We start from the raw sequence: 25,762 nt of genomic DNA, 5'->3' as shown, positions 1-25,762 counted from the left end.
CACCAAAACGAAATTATTATTATGAATATTCAATTAGTCTTTTTAAACTTCAAACCTTCTATTTACCTAAGGATCAAACTACCATCAGAGAAATTGATTTACAGGCATTCTTGACCAACACCATTTAGTTGGGTTATATCAAGTCAATGTTTTTCGTAACCTGTCGACTGGACGGTCCGCCATCTGTTATTTAAGTGAATTTCTCTGATAGTACCTAGGTACTTAGTTTCTTAGACTTGTTTAGATTCTTCGTAACTTTTAAATATGTTGTTGAGTTGTTCTTTCACATTACTAGCTTTTTCGTAACTTTACAATTAAAGTGTTAGCAAATAATAAATGTATACCAAGTACCAAGTGTAGATTAAAAAAAGAATTCCTAAAATAGTCACTAAAATACTCATCAGCATAACTTTGGAGCGATCTCTAAAAATGTTTTTGATTGTTTCTAAAGTCTATACGCTACCATTTTAACGCAAAAAAATGTTGACTTCCATTTATACTGATAAAATTACTAGTTTAGATTTATTATAATTATGACGAAAAGCGATATCACTTTTGTGCAAACGGGCATCAAATGAGACTACGCCTACGGTCGCATTTTACTGAGACTTCGTGCATTTTCATCGCGATTCGCGACTCAAACGCAGTTGGAACTTGAACTGTATATAAATATTGTCGCAATAACGATGCCAGTCAACTACGATGTCAGTCGCCCGTTTGCGCCTAGCCTTAGAAAACTAGCCAAAAATGCCCCAAAAATAATATGCAGAAACTATTTACTTCTATAGATATATCTAGAAATATTATAATAAAAGCTTAAATAAAGTATATTTATCGTGTAGTGACTGTATGATAAAAAGTAAATGTTTTTTACGCTAGAGATTATTCACGTGTTGCTTAATAAAGATAATTATTTGTTTAGATGTACACGCAGTTATAAATTAATCGGAATATTATAATGCGTCAGATGTAAACAGAATATTATTATATTAACTCATAAAATATGCGCATTTTCACCAACTTTAATAATATTAAGACATACTACAGCGAGTAGTTATATCTGTCAAGAAAGAGTAGAAAGCTGAACTAAATTTTCTAAACGTAATCATGATCGAAAGATGATTTCTTTGCCTCGTATTTCTACAGGTAACGTTTGAACACTTTTAATATTAACACCCTGACACATTAATTAAGTATTAATTTGATTTAATAAAGTTTTTATACTTTAAGGGCTGCTTTTTCAATCGTCAGATAAATTTTATCACTGGAATTTATCTGACGATTGAAATTCATATTATATAAAAAAAAATGTCAATATGTCATATTTATTCTTTAGATAAAAGTTATTGAAAAATCGGTCCTGTGATTAAAAAATTAGGATCGGCGTCTACTCTTTTTTGACAAGCTGTACATTGGTAAGGCTGCCTTTCCACCAGAGCTGAGCGGAGCTGTGTTGCGAGGAATGTGTTTTTGAAAACCAATAGAATCGCTTCATTGACATGACTTTGCCATGACATCGCTCAGCGCGGCGATGCTATTGGTTCTCAAAAACACATTCCTCGCAACACAGCTCCGCTCAGCTCCGGTGGAAACTTAGCCTAAATCTATGCCGCTAGAGGACACCACGTTAGAAGACATTTGGTGAAAATGGATATCAATATCACAGATGTTTGTCTGTTTCACAATGTCTGCTTCACAATCGCCTTATAGGTGCTGGATAGCCTAACTGGAAATATTGTGTTTTTTTTTAGTCTAACGGTTGAGACAAAACTTTTACTCCTTACTTGAATTGACCATTCAGACCGCAACGCGACGCGTAGATGCATTTCTAAATTTGTATGGATTTGACAGATTCGCAAGACGTCTGACGCAATTGAAATCTGTCAAATCCACACAAATTTAGAAATGCATCTACGCGTCGCGTTGCGGTCTGAATCAACCCTTAGGCGATTGTAAATCGGAATTCGGACCCTTATAATACAGATCTGTAGGTAATACAAGGCTTTTCATATCAAAAACCGGCCAAGTGCGTATCGTGCCACGCGCAATGTAGGGTTCCGTAGTGCCGCTAGTTTTTGATAATTTTTGTACGGTCAATGAAATGCACATTTATAACGTGTTTTAGACTACTAAATACTAACAACATCATCTCAGTTACGTTCAAAGGAATTTGAACGAAAAGTTCCTTTGTACTTCTACGAATACATTTTTTTTAGTTGATCGAATCAATAACTTATGAAGCCTTTTTAGCCGTGATAGTTTTCATTTTAAATTCGGCATATTTCCTTCTCCCGAATTTTTTCACATTTTCAGAAGAAACCGTTTAGCTGGTAGAAGGACATTGAACTCTAACGATTTTTTCCACTTTAAAACTTAATATTTCACAAATGGATTCTTAAATCGTAAAATGATCTATGAATACTCATAATATTTTTAAAAACCTATCCAACGACATCCCACACGGTGGGGTAGACGCGAAAAAAAAATCACCCCCGCATTGATGTGTAGGGGAGGTACCGTATTTTTTTTAAGATTTTATATACCACTAGATGATGCCCGCAACTTCGTTGCGCCAAAACTCGTTTATCACGCAGCGACCGTACATTTTTTTTTCGGAATAAAAAGTATCCTATGTCCTTTCCCGGGACTCAAAGTATCTCCATGCCAAATTTCAGCAAAATCAGTTCAGCGGTTTGGGCGTGAAAAGGTAACAGACATACATACACACTTTCGCATTTATAATATTAGTATGGATTTTGTCGCCATCATTAAGATGTGCATTCATGCCGAATTACGGCTTTGTAGGTTCTATAGTCTCTGAGCAAAACCACATACAGTTATTTGTACTATTATCTATTCTGTGATACAGGCAGGTCCGTCATAGGGATTCCGTTCGTTTTCCAATTTAGGGATTTATTTGTGAAATATTAAGTTTTGAAGTGGAAAAAATTGTTAGAGTCCAGTATACCCCTTCTACCAGTTAAACGGTTGCTTCTGAAAATGTGAAAAAATTCGGGACAGACCGAAACTATAAGGTTGACTACGGAACCCTTAAAATAATAACATCGTCTATCAAAAATTTGGGAGAGTTTTTTTCATGGACTAGAAGGGAGTTTTCGCTAGAACGTAGTATGATGTACTATCAGAGAAGTTGATTCCTTGGCAGATGGCGTCAAACCCATCCGACCGATCACAGCTAACCAGCAGCTAACATTTAATTGACGTAAGCGGACCAAACGACGTAGGTCTGTCAACTGCATAGGAATCAATTTCCTCGTGTATACATCCTAAGTTTCTTTATTTATGTAAGTATATCGAGAAGTAATGACGTCATATTTGTTTGATAAATGGTTCATGTAATGCATGGAACTGATGTTTACTTTGTGATTTGTTGTATTATCTATTTACATTGAGTTGATACGGCAGTTTTATTTGAAGATGAACAGTATACTGTACACAATGTCATGTTCCAGTAGCTGATTAATACGCATTATTTGATCCAAAATGTAAACATCACGTTTCATTCTGTGAACAACTATAATTTTATTGGTCTTTACGTTCTGTCCTTAAATGAAGAGTTGTGATTTTGTAAATGGACTTGTTATGCAAGCAAAAAAAGCTACAAATCTTACGCCATAAATTTTCATAATAATTATGTGTATTGAAATTAAATTGAAATTCATGACGGGGAGTCATGTAATTGTTTTATTATTTTGTAAATATTGAAATCGGTGTTGCTTTGTCAATAAAATTAAAGTGTTGATTTTTACGATCGACTTGTATGATTTAATATCCTTCTACTGCCAAATATTTAAAACTAGATGACGTGAACTTTGTATCACTTCCTCCCTAATGTAAACTTTTTCTGGACTTCCACAAATAATTCAACACTAAAATTAGCCAAATCGATTTAGCCGTTATCGAGTTTTAGCGAGAGTACAAAATATATTAAATTCATTTTTATTTATACAGATAAAAATCTTCTTTTCAAACTCTTTTAAAGTTTGATCAGGTTATTTGTAACTGGCCATGAGGAAGCAACTAAATCTCCAAAATTGGTCGCGCAGACAGACTTTTTCATATAGCTAAAGAGGTTAATGTAACGAAAGGAAGCGTTTGGTTAAGTCAATGCGTCCAGTAGACCGCTAACTACACTAAGTACATCATACATCGAAACAATGTACACAAAGGGAATTATTATCCACTTAGCATGTTCTTGGATCCAAATTCATGTGAACTTGATTAGCGCAGGGCCATTCTACTACAAAAATTTTAGTAATAAAAACATTTCCCCCATACGTGAAGTTTTCGGATCGGTCGGGATGGTTAACGATTAGTAATATATGTTAAACCTGTGGCGAAATAAAAAAAAAACTGGCATTTATTACCCGAGACTTGGGGGGGGGGGGGGGGGGGCTACCTAGACTTAATAGTTTATAGCACTTTTCAACTTTACAATAACTTTTATGAAATGAGTGTGATAACAATATGGTCCTTGTTATTAAAAAATAAGGTATTAAAATAGTGAAGCAAATTCGTTTGATTAGTTGTTTCTTATTGATAAAATATTTGCTATGGTCATTGTTTGTTTCTAAGATATAGTTTGAAACTAGACCTAATCAATTCAGTCGGTTCTGGAACTGAAACTGTCTCAGTTTATCAATAAGTCGATATTAATTTTAAACTATTTGAAAACAAAAAAATAGCTAATATTCGTAGAATAACCCACAGCATCTCAGCAAGGTCGCGCCAGATCACACAGCTTAGTGCTTGCTCCTCAGTCACACAATTAGCACTGATAACGCGTTGATAACAATCTGATAGTGAACGACATCGCTCATTACGAAAATATCATCATACACACGTAAAGACAACCGTGAACTTCCCGGAAAAATTGAAGTGAAAATATGAGTTGAAATGGGTGACAAAATATTCGTTAGTGATGCCGAATACGAAAAAATTAACCAACTTTACGACGAGTGTCTCGATTATTTGAAAATTTACAAAGAAAATGAAATTGAAGAAACATCATCGCTAAGTTCCGAACCCGAGGACCCAGGGTACGAAACGATCAAAGAATTGAGAGGAGAAAACGAAACAAATCACACGAACGGCAAAATAAGTGAAGCAACGAATTACCAAGTCGAAGATGAAATTAATCGAAGTGTATGTTCGTTAACGAGTACAGTAAAATCTGAAAGATTAAGGAAACTGTCGCAACAACTGCCGAAAATTATTATTACCAAAAGTAACAATAGTATCGACGAGAAAAATTACAGCAACAATATTGACATTAGACCAGCGAAAAAACCTCGGAAAAAATCTACTTCCAAACGAAAGTAAGTATACTTATCTCATCGCTCTCAATACATTTTAAGACAATTTACTTTATAGGTTTTAATTCATTATCACGATTATTAGAAAGAAATATTGATTTAGATTAAAATTATATATTTTTTAAATTGAAATTCTGATATTTTTGTAGTTTACGCTACTTGCCATATTTTTAATCCAAATACGCGAATAAGAGGGTTCACTTCAAATAGTAATTAGCATACTATGAATAACGAATCATTGTTTTTAAATGATGTCAGCAAGCAACCATTACAATATGCGGCTTGAGTGCATCCTTCACATATGTCATGAACAATCCACTTTAATAACTGGGCTAAAACTGCATCTTGTAAGCACTACGTGACAATTATTCAGTTGTTTAATTACTAGCAGACTCCAAACCGTTTGAAGAGCGGATGAAAAATTTACTACATGTTCTTGATTACGATAGACGATGTTACGTGATATTAACAAAATGCAGTCATATTCAGGTTAAACTGCATTACACGACGTAATAATAAGGTTCACTATATTAACCAAGATTTTCAATGTCCCAAGTTCCAGGAATGAACCTCCTCTGAGACATAGAGGTGACTTCCCCAAACGTCTTGTATCGAAGAATGGATCTGAAAATGTAGCGCTTATATCCAATGTGCCTTTTGAGAAGATACGTCTTCTAAACGACACTTTTCACACTCTGGTAAGGAATAAGTAATTTACTTAATTCTATTAACCGTTTTAATAACAGTATTTCCTGAAAACGCCATTATTACAAGACCTCGCGTATTTTGATAGTCAAAGAAGACCTTTTTACTTTTCTTTCTCTTCTGCTGTGCGTAACGTAAAGTATAATATTTAGTAAAAGTGTCCTATCCACTTTATTTGTAAGAAGAAGAATCAACAAAACTTGCTTGACTACGGAACCCTAAAACAGAACCCTAACCAGCTGATTTTTGTGTATTTGTAGGTTAATAGTCACATAATTTAAGAGTAACATTATCCTACAAATAGAACAATCCATATTTTAGGACCATCAAATCAAAGTATATATTAAATCCTATCTATCTCTGTTAGCTACCACTTTCAAGATTTTTCGCAAATTAAATTGTTGTTCATCTTATCACGGAAGCTACTCACAAAACATATCTTGATAGTAATAAAAAAAAATATTCCACGGAACCCGGACTATCTGGATTAACTGACTTGCTGCCGCCTCGCGGCCTGTTCCAATTTTGAATAGCTTTGATTTGAAAAATGCTCCTGACTGACTCTATAATCCCTAACAAATCCTATCGTATTTCAAGATCAACCTCCGCTGGCGTTGGATCGTGATCGGGACGGTGGTGATGCACTTCGCGATCTGGCTGGTATTTGCAGTGTTCTGGTACATCACGGCCCTGGCACATTATGACTTTGAGCCTGAACCTCCATCTCGCACCTGCATCACCGGCGGGAAGGATTTCGTCACCATATTCCTAGCGTCTGTTGAGGCACAGGTAATTAAATATTTTAAAAGTTTGACTTAAGTTTACTAAGGGTCAATTCAGACCAGCAACGCGACGTGTAGATTCATTTCTTAAGTATGGGTTTGACAGATTTGCAAGACGTTTCACGCTCACGAAATCTGTCAATTCAGTACAAAAGAAATGCATCTTCTCGTCGCGTTGCGGTCTGAATTGACCCTAAGACCCAACCCACTTGTGCTAATCTAATTTACAGTTAATATTAAGATATCTTGTGTTATACTTACTTACCTGTATTCATAAAATAGAAGGCATTCTCGTAGATTGTGCTAACCTAGACGTGCAAGTAGCCAGATTGGCTTATTGCAACTTTACGTTCACCAACATTCAATATTAAAAGCAATATGCAATAAAATATGTCCATGGTCATAAGGGCGCTTACGTCTGTCAGTTTTAGGTTTAGGACCTAAGGTTTCAAGCTCAGATTCAAGCAAACTCTCAACAACAACAGCAGTTTAGAATATAAGATCGCCGGGCTCTCAGTCTGAAATTTAGCGATTTGGAGCCTGCACTCTACCCATCTGCCAAAAATAAATCGCTAGTTTCACATCTTATCAAACTTTTTTCATTTTGTATTTCAATGGTCTTGTCGGTCTTATCAAAGCAGTCACTTGTATCATTATGTAATTTACTTCAAGCCACATAAGTCCAACTCGATTACTCAATTACTTCATCTTTGTGTCAATTTAAGAGTCAATAAAGGATTAACGTAGCATCTATGAATTGAATAATGATGATCGTAATCCACTATGAGTGCCATTGAGTAAGAGTCTCTTACATTAGTAACTATTGCCAGAGTAGACAGAATGATAGAGTATACATGGAGTATACCGACTTAGAACTGATGTTGAAATTTTTAAATTTGACGTATTATGACGAAAATCGTCGCTAGGGTTGTTAAATTGTTACCTACGAATTTAAAACTATGACATATTCGCTGGACGTGTTCCTCTTTGGTCGTATTGTTGTTTGTGTTTTGGCACATGCGATTAAAATTGTCAGAATCCAATTTTGAAATCTTTATTTTAAATATTTAAAAATAAATTATATCAGCCAGCGCGAGGCACATTCCGTTCATAATCCTAGTGAAACCCGACGAATTTGACAGATATTGAAACCTGTCCGTCTCTTTGCAGTCGAACTACTGGTCGTTATGTCTATTGTGCTATTGCTTATCAAGATGGTTATTCTGTAATTTTCAGACGACTATCGGTTTCGGAGATCGTGCCATTGATGAAGAATGTCCAGAATCAATTTTCCTATTTATCATGCAGGTATGTTTCTTTTTTAATTCTCCTTACAGTTTTTTTGTTTTGTAAAAAGGTGGGTCTTCTAAAATGTCATAATGAAACTAAACAACTGATACCTTACTAGTGTAATAATATAATTGATTCAGTTAGAATTATTATTGTGAGTACTTATCCGACAACTCCACATTTTTAGCTGATATTAGGCACGGGTCTATCGGGAGTCCTCACGTGTGTGGTGTACGCCAAGTTGACCAGACCGGAGAAACTGTCCAGGGACGGGGTAGGATTCAGTAAAAAGGCTGTGGTGAGTTACTAAAATAAGATTTTACATAAGCTAGGTAGGTAGGTAGGTTTACAAAGAATAAAAAAATTATAATTTTTAGTTTTAATTTTTTTATTTATATAATATAAAAATATTGTATTGCAAACAAATGGCAAAAATTCGTTCTTAATTTTTAATTTTTATAGACAAAAGTACTAGATAATATACTTAGTAGGGACGTCAACATGATCCAGGGACGCCCATGTTCATGTTCATTAAGCAGAACAACACAAATCTACATTTAAGGTAAATGTAGAAATGGTCTAGTACGTACGTAGTACTGAGCGTGGCAGTTAGTCTGTAAAAGACTTACTGCCATAAATGCTACGAATAATAAAAACTAAGGAATTGTACCTCCTCCGCACCTTTTGATCTGTCATGTAACGACAGCCTAGTACCGCTCAAGGTCACCTAAATATTGCAAATGTATTGAAATGTGTACCCAAGGTACACTTTTTTGACAAGTATTGCGGAGCATATTTTTTGATGGAGTTACTTTTCCTTAGTTTTTATTATTCGTGGTATAAAATATGTAATTAATTCAAAATTTTGACATAAGCCCTACATAATCCCCACACATTATATTATGTATAACCCCATAATCTTATAATATTTAAACGAGCAATTCTTGTATATATGTATATATATATAATTGGAATCTCGGAATCGGCTCCAACGATTTTCATGCAGTTTAGTATATAGGAGGTTTCGGGGGCGATAAATCGATCTAGCTAGGAATCATTTTTAGAAAATGTCATTTAATTCGTGTTTTATCAAATACCTAGTCAAACAGCTAGTTATAATAATTAAATGTCTCTGAGTACGGCGCTAACTCAACTCTATCTATTTTTAATAGATGACAGTTGAAGTTTCTGAAGGATGCAACTTGTAAGGCTTTATATCGAAATTTTGTAGTACGACCAAGAAGACCCATAGGAGTACCTATATTTTTCAGATCTGTATGCGAGATGGTCACCTGTGCCTGATGATGCGAGCGTGGGACCTCAACTACGACCACATTATCTGTTCTGAATTCACTGCACATTACATTTGTGCATATAAGTGAGTACAAAATAATTACAATATCGACATGTCGTATAGAGGACAACTGCAAAATAACAATAACATTCCGAAGTTTGATGTAATTTTAAACTGATAAAACGCTGTCTGATTTCCTATGAAAAGATTTTTTTTTATTTGCTCCTCTTTATCGCATTATGTCCTACTTTTGTTCGACATAAACGGGTACAGGAGAACTAATAAGTTTTCATCAAGTTTGGCAAAATGCGTGGTAATTTTTTTTTAAAGTTTCAACATTGAGCTAAATGCAAGGATCCCTGCATGACCACAAGCCGTTGATATGACCTACCGTCTAAACCAGATTGTTTGAGAGGAAGCTTTGCACAAAAAGGACTAAATAGATTTTAAGCAATTGAACCGTTGTTTAGAGAAAAGCTTCTTTTTTCTACAAAATTACTCACCTAAGTAGGTACAATACTTACTGTATCGTATATCTCCGTTTCCAGGACCAAAGAGGGCGAGACGATCAGGTACTACGCGTGCGACCTGGCGCTGCAGCAGCGACAGTTCCTGCTGTGGCCGGTCACGCTGGTACACGTCATCGACCACACCAGCCCGCTATACAGGTGCACGCCTGAGAGCCTCATGGATATCAAGTACGTGACTTTTATATGTAATTATTATTGTTCGATTTACTATTAAAATAATAATATTGTTACTTATTGTCAGCTATTTTTAACCCCCGACAAAAAAGAGGGGTGTTATAAGTTTGACGTGTCTGTCTGTCGGTCTGTCTGTCTGTCTGTCTGTCTGTCTGTCTGTGGCATCGTAGCATCCAAACGGGTGGACTGATTTTGATCTAGTTTTTTTTTGTTTGAAAGCTGACTTAATTGAGAGTGTTCTTAGCTATAGTTCATCATCATCAGCCTGCTCTGTGCTGAAAAATCGCGGTTCATCTGGTTCGTGAAGGGCCGATTAGCAACTTGCAGTCGTTTGGTGGGCTTTATTGCATTCTAGTTCGTGACATTTATGAATATTTACACATTAATGGAAAGTTGACCTGGTGCTGCAGCATCACCCGGTAATCAATAGGATACCTAACTCCTCACTAACTTAGAGCAATGGTTTCGTGTTTGGGCTCATTTTAATTGCGACAACTAGTAAGACGTAAATAACCAATACATTTTTGCATGCTGCTGCTGCAGCATCACCTGGATTCTATAGAAGCCGAGCTCCATATGAACCCAAAGTGGAGGTTTCATGTTTGAACTCATATTGACGGCCTCATCCAAAAGGACATTCCTAGATGGTATTCATTGGGATATAATAATATGATCCTGTTGATGTTGTGGAATTATTCTGCACTATAACCAACACAAGTTTAAAAAGCATGAAATAAAATTAAATTAAGAAATTTAAAAAACCCCCCGCCAAATAACATTAAAAAGTAATTAAATAATATATTTTACTGACTTTAAGTTTAAATAATTACGACACACCCTGACAACAATTATGGACTAAAATATCACTTTATACTTAGGAATTATTTAAACTTAAAGTCAGTAAAATATATTATTTCATTACTTTTTAAAGTTATTTGGCGGAGTTTTTTTTTAAATATCTTAATTTAATTTTATCTACGAATACTATATACTATATATATATACTAGCCAGGATTCTTAGAGTTGCCCCTCCCTGCCCGTGCAAATTACAAATGAAATGACAAGCAACTTGGCGATACTCTATGTCAATCCAGCGAATTATTCTTAATTTCTTCCCTTATTCCTATTTGCAGTTTTGAAATCACGGTGACTTTAAAAGGCGCCTCTGCATCTATGGGTACCTTTACTCAAAGCCAGACTTCGTATCTGCCTCGAGAAATTGTATGGGGCTACAGATTTCCACCTGTTGTTAAGTAAGTCATTAGTTTTATTTAATTTGCGCCAATCTGGGATATAGTTGACTAGTTGAGTGGTTTTGACGTTAAGTATATTATCTGTTTCGTTACATGTATTTATAAAAGTAAAAGAATCAGGCGCGGTCCGTAAGGGGGGGGGGGGGGGGGGTCAACCCCCCCAAAATCTAAGGTCAAATTGAAAAATCTCAAAATCTTGCCAAATAATAAAAGGAAATTTCTAGCTAACCCCTAACCACCACTGCGCCCGACCTTAGACAGCTGTAAACCCAGAAGCGTCCGAGGGCGCAGATAAAAAAAAAATATTGTAGTAAGTGATAAAATTTCAGGCTGCGACCGCGCCTGAAAAGTATAGCATTTTGCAACACGATTAGCAACCTCACTGAGGAGGAGACACTGAGGTGAAGAAAACTTAAGTTTAGTTTAGACACAGAATATATATTAGTTATGTATATTTAGATTAAAACATACAAAATTAAATATTATTTCAAATAGTGTGACGCCTTTGTCATTTTGATTTTGTTTAACGTCGCTTTTCGAGGCGTTTGGATATAATTCAACAATATTTTTTTGTCAAAATTATTAACGTAGGTGCCATCATTATAAAGTAGCTATGAGAAAATAGTATAGGTCGTTTTTAATATTTTCAGATACAACATAATGAAACAGAAGTATGTGATAGAGCACTCCAAGCTGGACACTATTGAAGCTGTACACACTCCTTACTGTAGCGCCTACGCGCTGTACAGGTGACGATAAGATACTTTGCTATGTGAATTTTGTCAGTGTTTACACTTTACATCCTTACTAATATTATAAATGCGAAAATGTGTGTGTCTGTATCTGTCTGCTAACTTTTCACGCCCAAACCACTGAACCGATTTTGCAAAAATTTGGCATGAAGATACTTTCCTGTCCCAGGAAAGGACGTAGGACACTTTTATCCCGGTAAAAGGTAGGGTTCCTGCGTGATAAACGAGTTTTCGTCATCTAGTATTCTTTGGCAAAGTTGTAAAACCATATAGGCCTTCGAAAAAATTGTACTATTTTTATCCCTTGTACACGGTGATTAACATAATGCAAAGTTCGAAAAATCACAAAAAAAAACTGAGAAGAAAATGAAAATAATACTTCTAAAATCGCTCTAGAATGTAATAACTTATTACATTCTAGAGCGATTTTAGAAGTATTATTTTCATTTTCTTCTCAGTTTTTTATACTTCTAAAATCGCTCTAGAATGTTATTACATTCTAATTTAATAAATAATATAATCAATTTTAATAAATAATATACTTAATTAGAATACTTCTAAAATCGGTCTAGAATGTTATTACATTCTAGACCGATTTTAGAAGTATTCTTTTCATTTTCTTCTCAGTTTTTTTGTGATGTTTCACATACATATTGAGTAACAGAGTATAAAAAACTTCCAAATATTTTTTGTAGAGCCAGTCTGCCTCAGAGCCAAGAACATCCGGAGACGCCAGGCAGTTTCAGCGACAAGATGTCGACGTTCCAAATAGGAAGAATATCATCCTTCAAGAGAAAATAAAATGTATCGTTTACCTATTTGCTTTAATTGTTGTTGTAATAAATGTATTTTATTGTTCACTGTTAAGATATTTTTAATTAAGGTTGAGACATTTAAGTATGTCTAGCGATTATAATTTATTACTGGAAATATAAACAAAATTGTAAAGTAATTGTGTCATTTTTATAGTCCCCAATTATAGCTTCGAATAATCCTTAATTTTCTTGAGATTCTCTTGTTTCCCTCCAATTTGGATCATGCTATAATATTAGAAAGACATAAGGTGCGATATCATTAAGAATAATAATAAGTAAGATCTACTTTCAAAGCTTAGTTTTGTCTGATCGTAGACACGCAAATAACGCAATTCTCAGAATTGTAGGTGCTATGTAAATAGAAAACACAAAGAATGTTGATTGCCTGAAAAAACAAATCATAATATGAAAAGTGCAAACAGATAACATAAAAAATATGTAATCAACTGCGGGTGTTTGTGAAGTCGCTCCGCAAACTACAATTCTAGGCCATGAATATTGATCGAAACAAAGTATCAACAAATACCTACACCTTATCTTGCGCAGGATATCTTGACGAAGCCAAGATAAGATTTAGTTCTAGCGAGACATCATATTTGAAACGACATTTTTACCTTAAAATATATTGGAGATATACGCACTTATGTGATAAAACAGTTGATGAAGAGTTAAGTATAGATAAAAAATTGAAGATATTTATGTCAGTGAAACAATGCTAGAAGTACTTGGCGGTAAAGTTTAAAACAACCTTTTAATCCCCACAACAATTGTGATTGTAAATAATAAAACTCGAACTGATATAACATTAATCCATTATCACAAGTTGCTTCGTCTAAGTGCCAGTGTTGAATCTATAATGAACATTTATGAACAAGAAAGACGAGGCAGTAGAAGTAGAACCTTAGAAAGATCGCTAAGTTATTCGGAAGCAATCGGCAATGTATCGGGAAGATCGTCCATCGATATACCAAGAATCAACAACACAGATGTATACACAAACGAAGAGATGAAGAAACAATACAGAATATCACAGACCTACGTTGAAGGTAAAGAAATCGTTTTTCCCATACCATCTAATGCGAATATTTTAGATGAGCGCAACACTGAAGATGACGATTCCAGTGAGGACGAACAAACAGACGAAGGGATTATCATGACTATTGATGTGGATACGGAAATGCCCAAGAATTTGGACTACAGGAATATGTCAGATGCGTCAACCCGACCGCTAGTGGGATCAGACAACCATACATCGGATTTGTATGATACTATTGAGACTATAGAGAGTACTTATATCAGCAACGATGTCTCCTCAACAGCCCACTACTCGACTCCGTATACTAAACGACGAAAGAAAGGCACACATAATAGATTAAGGTATGAAATTCTTGCTTCTTGTTATAATAATTTGCAATAGGAAAAACAATGGTTTTGTCGTAAACGATGTCGTTATTTACAGTGCGAGCTTATAACTACACCCTTGTTTTTTAACTGGCTTCCAAAAAGGAGAAGGTTATATGTTCGGCTGTAGATTTTTTTACTACATTGGAAAACATCTCTGGGGCGCAGCGGGAAATACTTATATCGGGAGCAATTCGAAAGAATAAGAGTCTGCCTGGTCTGTCCATTCTTGCACCCCCCCTCTGCCTACGGCACTGGTTATTTACGTAAATGATGATAGTTAAAATATGTAAAGTATAATAATAGAGTAATTTTACAAGGAATATCCAGAGTCTCCAAACGAATTTAGGTTAAGTATTATTGTTTTAAATTACTGATAAGTAAACATAAGACGTAGTTCATAAGATAATTTAATTGTAAACTTTCAATACGACAGTCATTTTAATAAGTAGAGCTCTAATGGTATACGCATACAGTAGGTTAAAAATACATACTTATTAAATTATCTATACACCAAGAAATAATTGAAGATACATATACTTTAACCTAGTTTAACTAAAAATATAATGTTCAGAAGACCTCACCCTGCTAATATGTGAGTAAAATTATAAATAAGTTGTACGTAAAAAAATGTCTCATTTATCACCAAATCATTATCAATGTATCGATCTACGATAAGATAATAATTTTCTTTTAAAAATTTAAGGACAAACTCATGGACAATATTCTGGGCTATCTTTTTATCGCATAAATAATTCACACATTCCTAGAATAATAATTATTATTGACATCAAATAATAATTTATTGTAAGTCTCTTTATTCATGCTTATAAAAGAGATAACATGACTTTAACCCAGGGTGCAGAGATAACTCTGGCTCTGATTCAGCCTAAACGTTACAAAATCGTTACAAACGTTTATTTTTCTGCATAAGTCCTTGGTACGACGGAGAGAAGTTAACTTAACAAAGAGTTCGTGTATACGCAACTTTAAGCGTACACTACATTACAATAATATAGGTTTAGAAAAAACAATTGAGAATATTTTGGGCATAATGATGCCCACATACGGTACCTATATTATTATGGCATGTATTTAAATCAATATCTGTACGTACCTTTTCTCGATCAAAATATTTGAAAGTTTCACTAAAAATACTGACTTGCACACTAATTATGCACCCTAAATAATGCGAATTCAGCATACTATTTAAAGTTATTTGCGAAACTGTTTTACTGAACGAATAACTATTATTAAAATAGTATATCTAATAATTCCTTAGTTCAACAAACATACTACAACTTTTTAAAGGAAAACCATCACCTAAATTACTTTTAGGAACATCATTTATTCTAAATAAAACCTAATTATATCTGTTATGTTCATATAATAATTAAGAACACATAAAAATCATCAAGTGCTAACTTAACGGACTAAACTTTGGCACAGTGAATGGTAACTCAGTTTATAAACAATAATAATAAACAATCGGTTTGTAGACTTGTATTGATAATAGAAATTGATTTTATTGTGGTGCACCTGTCGATATCGTTTTTAGAAATTCCGTTGTAAGATTGTCCAATTTAGAGTGCAAGTTAGTATTTTTGATAAACAATTTAAATTTTAGTTTTACAAATAATATATCCGATGTATGAACCATATTTTTGGTGTGAATTCGGTTATAAAGGTCGTCTCGTTTTTTTGAAGGACATGTTCAGTTAATCAATTGTTTTTTTTGATCAGCATTAGTTTTTCTGGTATGCATTCAGTTAATTAGCGGAGTTAAGGTAGTGTGCTGAAAAATTGTTCTGATGTGCATTTAATAATATCCATATTATTATTATGTAGTGTACGCTTAAAGTTACACGAATTTTTTGTCAAGTTAACTTTTAATCTCCGTCGTGCCAAGAGCTTTTGTCTCAATATGCATAGTAATAAAATAAATGCGAAAGTGTGTCTGTCTGTTTGTCTATCTAGACGTCTGTTACCTCTTCATGGCTAACCCGCTGAACCGATTTTCTGAAATTTTGTATGAAGATATTTAAGTTGCAGGAAAGGACCATTTCGTCCCAGAAAAACTAATGGTTGAAATGAATTTTGGCGCAACAGAGATGCGAGTGTCATGTAACAGGAATATATTATTCTTACAGGAGACAGCATGGTAGACCCATACGATCCCGCCGCGTCGTTTATAAATCCGGAGAAGAAAATGTACCAGTCCGGAGCAACATCCCTGCTAAGTCTATGAAGTACATGCGAGATATAGTAAACACAGTGGTAAGCTTAAAACTACACTAACAATAATAATATTATCTTATATATATAATTCTCGTGTCAATTGTGACGCGGTCTAGCATTGGCTAGACCGCGTACTCATCCGAACTTTACTGATTTTAACCAAATTTTATATGCATATTCTGTGGGCCTGAGAATCGGTTACTGGGTACTTTTATATTGATAAGTGCATTTGTTGAATAAATAATAGTAAATTATTACAACTCGAGACTGATGGCGACCATTGTTTGTGCGACGGGATAGCGATGGACGTTGCCATGGTGACATACTTATTTAGTTACTTCAATAAAATAATACGGGCAAAATACTTTATATGGCAAAGAAACGTTTGCCGGGACAACTAGAGTAATATGATCTCAAATGAACCGGTGGTAGGGACCATTAGTAACGACATTCAAAAAATATTTGTAAAATAAATATTTGAGTTTGAGTTTATAAATTAGGAATTACAGCAAAGGATATGAAAAATTAAGAATATATTTTGAATATTTAAAATGAGTGATGTAAGATAATTTCTTGGATTTAGCCAATTAAACCAAGATATTTTGTTTTAAATTTTTCAGCTAATGTTTAAACAGTACTGTATTATTACTTTAAACTAACTTAGTTCATTTATTATTTCACTGAATTCCTCGATGATGCTTATTGAAAATCAGTCATAAAACTATCTTCAATTATGTTTGCACCATTTAGGTACCAATATAGTAAAATATATTTTGAAAGCTATGTTTTCTTTACTTTTACCAAATATCTTTCAGGCATTTTGGACAAAGATCATTCTAAATTCTCATTGCCGTTTCTACAGATAAACAGCAAATGGCGATTCCTCATTCTGCTGATGGTTTGCGCCCATTTCCTGTTCTGGCTGCTGTTTGCTTCTATCTGGTATCTCGTGGCCAACGCGTACAGGGAAGACATCGGTGACGGCAAGGACCACTGTATCACCGGCACCTCCTCCTTCGCTGGCCTACTTATGATGTCGGTAGAGACTCAAGTAAGTATGGCAGCTCTGGATTTATGTGTAGGCAGTATTAGCAGTATAGGCCATGGCCATGGGGGTCGGAAGCGTTCTAGGATGGCGGCAGAGTCGTACATAGGGGCGGCAAAATTAAAATGGCCTATACTTATAAAAAAATATAAATCCGGCTATAAGTAAATATTATTTGGTAAGGTGTGTCTACACTCTAGAGTCGAGACATTGCTCCTATCAGTTTTGCCGGGCTACTTTAATAACACCATAATTGAAAATTTTGAAGATAGAAATCATAATACTTTTAAGGTACTTAAAAATAAACTATGTGCCTAATTCCAGATGACAATTGGCTACGGAGTTCGATATCCAAATGAAGAATGCCCAGAGGCGATTATAGTTATGGTGTTAGAGGTAAAGTAAATACTCTATTTATTTTCTATGGAACATTCCGGTGACGTGGGAGAGCCATGCTTCGGCACGAGTGGGCCGGCTCGACCGGAGAAACACCACGTTCTCACAGAAAACCGGCGTGAAACAGTAAAAGGCATTTTTTTACACTTTCATAAATTATTACAATTTTATAAAGCCTCCGTCTTCAAATTAGTGTCAACTTTATTGTAATATTGTAATTTTATACGCTTTACATATTATATTTAAAGCATTCACACACGAAAACATTAATAGTATTATGATATTGGATAAGGAAACAGAAATAATTGAATAATAATTCGTATGACGTTGAAGTGACCGCATATGAATTTCAGCATTAATTCGATATGCAAAATGTGACGTGAAACTTGTAAAAAATAATCATAAAAATATTTAATGTTATCTCCTTGATCAGACCTTTATAGGTCTCATCACGTATATTTATATATACGTCATTGTGATGACTAATCCTTTTGTTTTAGCTCCTGCAAATTAAACACGACAATTCCAGATGTATATTAAGTATAAATAATTATACATAGACCATACTTTACTTATCTAATAACACAGAGCAAATGAATATTTTAAATGATATACAGAATGATCTTCTTATACAGAATAATTATATCTTTCTGGCTGTTATATATCACCATCCCAGATTACTAAAAAAATATTAGTTTTCCTACAGGATGGTGTATAAATAAACTACGCATCTTATTAAAATGACCATTGTATAGAAAAGAGATAGTTTGATTAAAATTTACACGTGGGAGAGCCATGCTTCGGCATGAATGGTCCGGCTCGACCAGAGAAATACTACGTTCTCACAGAAAACCGGCGTGAAACAGCGCTAGCGCTGTGTTTCGCCGAGTGAGTGAGTTTACCGGAGGCCCAATCCCCTACCCTATTCCCTTCCCTCCCCTATTTCCTTCCCTTCCCTTCCCATCCCTCCCCTATTACCCTATTCCCTCTTAAAAGGCCGGCAACGCACCTGCAGCTCTTCTGATGCTGCGAGTGTCCATGGGCGACGGAAGTTGCTTTCCATCAGGTGACCCGTTTGCTCGTTTGCCCCCTATTTCATTAAAAAAAATCTTTTTTCCTCAGATCGTAGCAGGCACAGCGCTATCTGGCGGTCTGTCAAGTTTGCTGTTCACCAAGCTCGTACGACCGAACAGGCACATGACTTCTGTTGGTTTCAGTAAGAAGGCTACTGTAAGTTATTAAACTTGTATGTAGCTAGATATCTTTGTTATATGTAGAGATAGAGATCTTTCATCTTTTTGCTCCTTTTTCCCCCTCATCTCTTTTCCGCTCTTCTTTTACTTTTAGACCCAAATCCAGGATGTATATCGCCTACGCTAAGTACGGAGACGAAGAAAATGCGAAAAATAAATGTATAGAATAATTTAGATTTTAGAATTTGATTAAGTATAGCTATGCGATATAGCGATTTATGTCGTTTAGGGGTTGTTAAGTGTATTTTTTTAATGACAACGATGACATGGCTAAAGGCTCTTGTGCAGAGTGAAAACTCTACACTCTTCAAATAAAGGAGATGTCAAAGTTCTTTTAGCTATTAGAATCTTAATTATACTTATTTCATTTGTTAATTTTCAGGTATGCCTTCGTGATGGTGAACTGTGTTTACAGTTCAGAGTATGGGATCTGCTCAATCTTCACATGATCGGCAGCACCATTACTGCCTACATGTTGAAGCCTATCAGGTAAAACAACTCCATGTATAACCATTACAACATTAACGACCTCTGTGGCTCCGTGGTGAGCGCGTTGGTAGCTCAAGCCGGGGGTCGCGGGTTCGAGTCCCGCCGACGGAACAAAAAGTTTTCAATGTTCCCGGGTCTGGATGTGTATTAAATATGTGTATGATATAATAAAAATCTTAAATGTATGTATAGTATAAAAGTATTAAATATATTTCCGTTGTCTGGTACCTGTAACACAAGTCCTTTAGGTACTTAGCACGGGGCCAGACTGACGTGGTGTGAAGAGTCCATAGATATTATTATTATTATTATTTATTATTAAAACTACAGAAACGAAATGGTAGACTAATCACTTTAAACCATCATAAAAATGTAGAAATCTTGGAAAAACAAAAGGGACAAAGATGTATCTTCCTCTCGCGCACTTGTGCGTTAACTTTACTCACGGTATATAGCTTTAGGTGTACCTTTTAAACCCATCATTTGTGGACATAAGACTTAAGAACTGCTGTTTTATGATACCATCAGTGACAGCGGAACAAATATATGATTTTCAGGACTTTGGAAGGCGAGATGGTACAAAATTACATCCATCAGTTGAAGCTGAAGGAGGCCCGGGCGTTCCTTCTGTGGCCAGTCACTGTGGTGCATGTCATAGACGCCGAAAGCCCGCTGTATGATCTGTCGGCTCAGGAGATGATGGACTATAGGTAAATGTACCATCAGAGAAATTGTAGGCAGATGGTTGTACTATGTTATTCCATCGGGTTATGACTTATGTCAATGAAGTGTCGTGATCTGTCGGCTGTTGCAACAACAGCATATAAAAATTAGGTAGGGCCAAGCGCGTTCTTGAATCAACATCTCTGATAGTACTATTTTTATTTAGTTTTACTATAACAAAATAAAGGATGTTAGACTAAGTGACTACTATTGCTGTATGCAGTATGAGTCCCTTATAGTTATTAACCGACTCAGCCAGAAGGAATACGTATTTAAGTAAAATCTATAAAATTATTATTATCACATTTTCGTCATTAAAGACGTAAAGGGGTAACTTTACTCATCAAAACCATAGATAAGCTGTACATTTACCCTTGTTTGTTAAGAAAATATTCCATAGCAGTGGTATTGTTAATCGTCACATTATTATTTGCAGGTTCGAAATCGTAGTTTGCTTGACGGGTTCATCGAAAAGCATGGGGACAGTCACTCAGAGCAGGACATCATATCTCTCCAAGGAAATCAACTGGGGATACAGATTTAAAAATGTTATTGAGTAAGTTATAAGCACCTACCATCGAAGAAATGGATTCATAGGCAGTTGACGGACCTACGTCATTTGGTCGCATTATGTCTATACAATATTAGTCGCGATCTGTTGGCTGAGTTTGAGATAACGCGACCAAATTGCGCAGGTTCACCATTTGCCCATCAAACTACTTCTTTAATAGTATATACATAATGTAGATAGTACAAAAAAATACTGAAATATTTTCGTATTTAGATGACATAAAAAATGCCAAACAACTCTACAATAACAAAAAAAAAACATAATAATAAAATATTGAACACATCAATTATTATTGGAAAGCTAGCTAGCCCATAACTATTGCTGGCAATACAACACTTAGTTTTTTATTTCAAATCCAAAGCCAAATGGAGAACTGCCAATCATAGATTATTGAACTCTACCCGCAAATCCAACGTAGAAACGAAATTAGCCAAGGGCACGATTGATTTCAGATATTCCAAGAAAGACGAGGCCTACGTCATAGACACTGAGAACCTAGACACGATGGAGCAGGTCGCGACTCCACTCTGCAGCGCCAGTCGACTCAAAGAATTCGAAGACGACATCAAATACTCTGAACCTATCTCTCCCACCAACCTGTCTGTATCCCCCCCTCAATCCATCACACAAGAAGATTCCTCCTTATACAGAATGGGGGAATCCCTTCCTTCCACCCCTAGTTTCAACAGGACGGGCACACAGAGGAGTTTTGGCTGGAACTACAAGCGATTCAATCCAGATAATACCAGAAATGAAAGGAACTTGGTAACAGACGCGCCTAAAGGATTCGAGTTGAGCGAAGTTAAAGAGTGATATTTTGATAATAATAAATAAATAAATTACCCAACATCTTTTTTTTAGACGGGCATACAGGATATAACAAAACAAAGTGACAAGTAATACTTTAGGGTGTGTATAAGTTCTATGTATAGAGTTCACTTGGAAAGTAGCAGCGCTGAAAGACTAATTTAAGCTCTTGTATAGACCAGCGGTCCGCAACCTTTTTGATATTGCGACCCAAAAATTAAAAAAAGAGTTATGAGCGACCCCAGAAAAAAAACACTAAGTTAATAAGTGCAAAGGTTCAGGTAACGAAGTTGCTGTTTTTATTTCGTAAATTATTTTGGATTTATAATGAAATTACAGGACCCCAGGGTTGCGGGCCGCTGACCAACTCATGACGTAAAGGCGCCTTGCCCATGAAAATCACGAAAAATTTGAACTTTATAATATAAGGTGCACATATGACTATAATTGGACCAAGAGCCCGCGAGGGCTAGATCTTCCTTCGTTTCGTAAAGCTGAAAATTTACCTGTCTGTGACATTTACAGAGGTAAGAACGACCAGCAGCTATGGAGTTTCGGTCGCGGTTACTTTAGAAAGAATCCAGTTCTGAAGTCTACCTGACCTTCGAGAAGGAGCGAAGCTCAATTTCATAGCTTATATTCTTCGCGGTAAGTGGAGGAATCTCGTCTTCCAGTGCCGGACATTTTTGTCAGTTGCTACCCATCCTTAAACTTTCTTAAAGTATTAGACTTTGAGGGTGTCTAGCAGTGGGAAGCAACTGTCAAATATTTTCGGCACTGGAAGACGAGATTCCTCTACTTACCACGAAGAACATAAGCTAGGAAATTGAGCTTTACTCTTTCTCGAAGGTCAGGTAGACCTTCAGAAATGGATACCTCCTAAAGTTACCGCGACCGAAACTCCATAGTTGCTGGTCGTTCTAACCTCTGTAAATGTCACAAACAGGTAAACTTTCAGCTTTACGAAACGAAGGAATGTCTGGCCCTCGCGGGCTCTTACTCTATAACATGATTTGTTACAACCTGTATAGAGCCTCGACATCACAGCGACCCTTGAAGATCTATTGTAACTCTAGCTAATGCAATTTATATTCTATTAATTTAAAAAATAGTTTGGAAAGCAATAATCGAAACTAAATATAAAGTTGATTCTTTATCAATATGACGTAAATCTATAGAGTTTATACTATTCTTCAATTAAAGTAAACACATTCCTTATACCTTATGCTTCATTCAAATTTAAGATTTGAATGAAGCATAAGGTAAGTTACTTTATGCATATTTATCATAAGGAGATGTTTTCGTTGTATTTAAAATGTTCCAGAACATTTTCATTATTTTCTGAATGAAAGTAGACAGAACAATTAAAATAATTTACATGCCACATTATTTCTCAGTCTATTGTATATCGATAAAAGTAACAATAATAATTAACATTTAAATAATAATATAGGCAAGGATATAATAGGAATATTATGAAATACACTGACAATATCACAAAGTACTAGTAGTATATTATGAACGTTTTAAATAGGAAATTTCTCGAAAAGCTTTTATGTATATATTTTATAATAGTAAATAGAGATTATCAAATAATAATAACCTAGTTGGAATATATTTTATGTATGTGTTGTAATAAGCTACTTATCCATACTTTAGCTGCATTGTTAGATATTATATTAAACAGAAAGTTTGTATATCTGTCTATTAAGCCTCTTTGCAACCCGGGTAAAAATAAAAACTCTTTTTTTAGTTCCAGAAAAATGTAAGTTTCTCGCGCTATTTAAAACTCATTCTTGTGCGAAACTCTAAAGATGAAAGTTATTGCTTGTTTTGAACAAATAATATCCCATACGAGAATATTTACCATATTTGAGTTATTATTCAGCTTAAGATAGTAAAAAATAGGAACGATTACAATATTTACATACTAAATTGTAATCGTTCATATTTTTTGGTACTTATGTAAATATTTTGCAGTGAATCTTTGTACAGGAACCTAGGTAATAAATAATCTTAAGCTGAATAATAACTCAAATGTAGTAAATATTCTCGTATGGGAAATTATCTTGGTATTACGTTTGTATAAGAACTGCGATGGCACCCCGGACTCTTAATGGGCTTTGAAAGTAAGCAACCAGTTTTAGTGCAAATTCGGACAGACTTAGATTAAATGACTAACCGCCGTACTCAGAGACATTTTTATGATTAACCTTCAATTTAATGAAGAGTTTGATAGATTATGTATGGATCGTATGTAAAAATTTTGAATTAATTACATTTAAGTAATTAATGTTCCACTCTGAGTGCCGCAGTCCCGTTTATTGTGGCACAAATTATTTGCGCGGCCGAAGTGCCTTTACTTTTTATTCCTTTACTTACATTTCTATAATAAAGTAATTTTACAAATAGCAAACATAATATAAATTAAAAATAGAAAAATAATATTTTATCCAACAATTATTCTTACTTTTTACAATTATTATTACACAGTATGAACACACAAAATACCTTTGCACCTCACGATATGAATTACTTATCTTGAAAAATATGTATTTTGGTAAATATTATTCGTAATACAAATACGATTCTATTTTAAGCATGGTGTTTAATTCCTAAGTTAATAGAGCTTGTTTTGCCAAACAATAAGATTGTGAGACTTTGTATGAGAGGCATTCTTCACAAGAGCTGTAATAATTCTTATGGCTCGAATGTCGCTTGGATCGCATCACGCATGTATTGTGAGAAAGACAGCCTGAAATATTATGATATTTTTTGTAACCACATTCGACGCAAAACAAATGCACCCTGGATATTCAAATTGAATTACTAACCGCCGTACTCAGAGACATTAAATTACGATTAACCTTCAATTTAATGAAGAGTTTGACAGATAATGTATGGGGCTTATGTCAAAATTTTGAAGTAATTACAATTAAGTAATTAATGTTCCACTCTGAGTGCCGCAGTTAGATAGTTTTCGACAACCAAAGCTAGAGACCAAGACTAGATATAAATATTTAAAATCGGCCAAGTCGGACACACGTGCGAATATTCCGCACCGATTTTGTTTACAACTCTTAATGTGGTTAGTTTTTATTATTCGTAATGCGGTTTACAGAATACATCTACTTACCAAGTTCTGATATTTTCGAAGGAAAATGGCCTTGACATACGAACGAACAGACGGACAGACACGCCGAATCGGGGAATGAGGGTTTGGTTTTTTGCCATTTGCCAACCGATCATTAAGGTAATCACTGAAATTGAAAGCATACATGGATGGAGGCCTTAAAATCTGGTTGGACTGATTGCAGACAGATCTGACAGATCTGAGTGTGGTAAGTATTCTGCGGTTAAACAGAATAAAATACGGAAACACGATGATTAATAATACGATCTGCTGACACGTGAATGCAGGTCATGTTTGGGATCAGCAAAAGTATTTCGTGAATCACGTAGTGCCTGCACAATATCAACAACAACACGTAGCGTAATCGCCTTACTAAAATTACTGAGAAGCGAGAATAAAATGTCTATCGTATTAATTCCTTAACCGGGACTAAAGCAGTGTACATCAGACTTTTTCAGGGCTCAGTAGTCAGTTATTAGGGAAGGCCCCATGCTGGATAATTTAGAGAGCCTGTACTCCTTAGTCCTTACTACAGGCCCCTAAATTTTATAGTGTGATTAAGTGTCCCTGAATAATTGGGAAGATGCGATATTTATATTTTTGTGTTTATTATAAAGAACTCCATGTAGAATAGATTAAACCCCACATTAAGTATATTAAAAAATTAAAACTCTGGAATTTACTGCAAAAAATGCGGTTTAAAATTGACAATTAAAATTTTGGCGCCAAAACGGATCAATAGTCTGTATGATGGTGTTTGGAAATCCGTTCCGTT

At 35.0% G+C, this 25,762-nt stretch overlaps 2 protein-coding genes across 3 annotated transcripts; both read left to right on the top strand.

Annotated features, from left to right (window-relative positions):
- The first annotated feature begins 4,630 nt into the window (after positions 1-4,630).
- Positions 4,631-13,040, top strand: LOC121728296 (ATP-sensitive inward rectifier potassium channel 10-like). The gene is made up of 10 exons (XM_042116447.1): positions 4,631-5,339; positions 5,893-6,034; positions 6,639-6,830; positions 8,060-8,131; positions 8,301-8,411; positions 9,385-9,491; positions 9,956-10,105; positions 11,245-11,364; positions 12,015-12,113; positions 12,812-13,040. Exons 1-10 carry the CDS (start codon positions 4,918-4,920, stop codon positions 12,915-12,917), a joined length of 1,521 nt encoding a protein of 506 aa, XP_041972381.1. The 5' UTR covers positions 4,631-4,917; the 3' UTR covers positions 12,918-13,040.
- A 334-nt stretch (positions 13,041-13,374) lies between these two features.
- LOC121728409 (G protein-activated inward rectifier potassium channel 3-like) lies at positions 13,375-21,891 on the top strand. Of its 2 annotated transcripts, none has more exons than XM_042116584.1 (9): positions 13,375-14,308; positions 16,483-16,609; positions 17,433-17,621; positions 17,940-18,011; positions 19,134-19,241; positions 19,647-19,753; positions 20,311-20,463; positions 20,913-21,032; positions 21,500-21,891. In XM_042116584.1, exons 1-9 carry the CDS (start codon positions 13,788-13,790, stop codon positions 21,858-21,860), a joined length of 1,758 nt encoding a protein of 585 aa, XP_041972518.1. In that variant the 5' UTR covers positions 13,375-13,787; the 3' UTR covers positions 21,861-21,891. The 2 variants fall into 2 exon arrangements, with proteins under 2 accessions (XP_041972518.1, XP_041972519.1); XM_042116585.1 differs by lacking the exon at positions 13,375-14,308 and adding an exon at positions 14,820-14,927.
- Positions 21,892-25,762: the final 3,871 nt, after the last annotated feature.

The sequence above is a fragment of the Aricia agestis genome, chromosome 6 (assembly GCF_905147365.1).
Source record: "Aricia agestis chromosome 6, ilAriAges1.1, whole genome shotgun sequence".
Classification (NCBI taxonomy): domain Eukaryota; kingdom Metazoa; phylum Arthropoda; class Insecta; order Lepidoptera; family Lycaenidae; genus Aricia; species Aricia agestis.
This window is presented reverse-complemented; position numbering and strand designations above follow the sequence as displayed.

What these genes read in the sequence shown, in the direction of transcription:
- LOC121728296 (XM_042116447.1), top strand. Translation starts at nt 4,918, where the DNA reads ATGGGTGACAAAATATTCGTTAGTGATGCCGAATACGAAAAAATTAAC. An exon ending in ACGACACTTTTCACACTCTG is followed by an intron (nt 6,035 to 6,638) that starts GTAAGGAATAAG and finishes TCGTATTTCAAG; the next exon opens with ATCAACCTCCGCTGGCGTTG. An exon ending in CATTACATTTGTGCATATAA is followed by an intron (nt 9,492 to 9,955) that starts GTGAGTACAAAA and finishes CTCCGTTTCCAG; the next exon opens with GACCAAAGAGGGCGAGACGA.
- LOC121728409 (XM_042116584.1), top strand. Translation starts at nt 13,788, where the DNA reads ATGAACATTTATGAACAAGAAAGACGAGGCAGTAGAAGTAGAACCTTA. An exon ending in TTATAGTTATGGTGTTAGAG is followed by an intron (nt 18,012 to 19,133) that starts GTAAAGTAAATA and finishes TTTTTTCCTCAG; the next exon opens with ATCGTAGCAGGCACAGCGCT. An exon ending in CAGGAGATGATGGACTATAG is followed by an intron (nt 20,464 to 20,912) that starts GTAAATGTACCA and finishes TATTATTTGCAG; the next exon opens with GTTCGAAATCGTAGTTTGCT.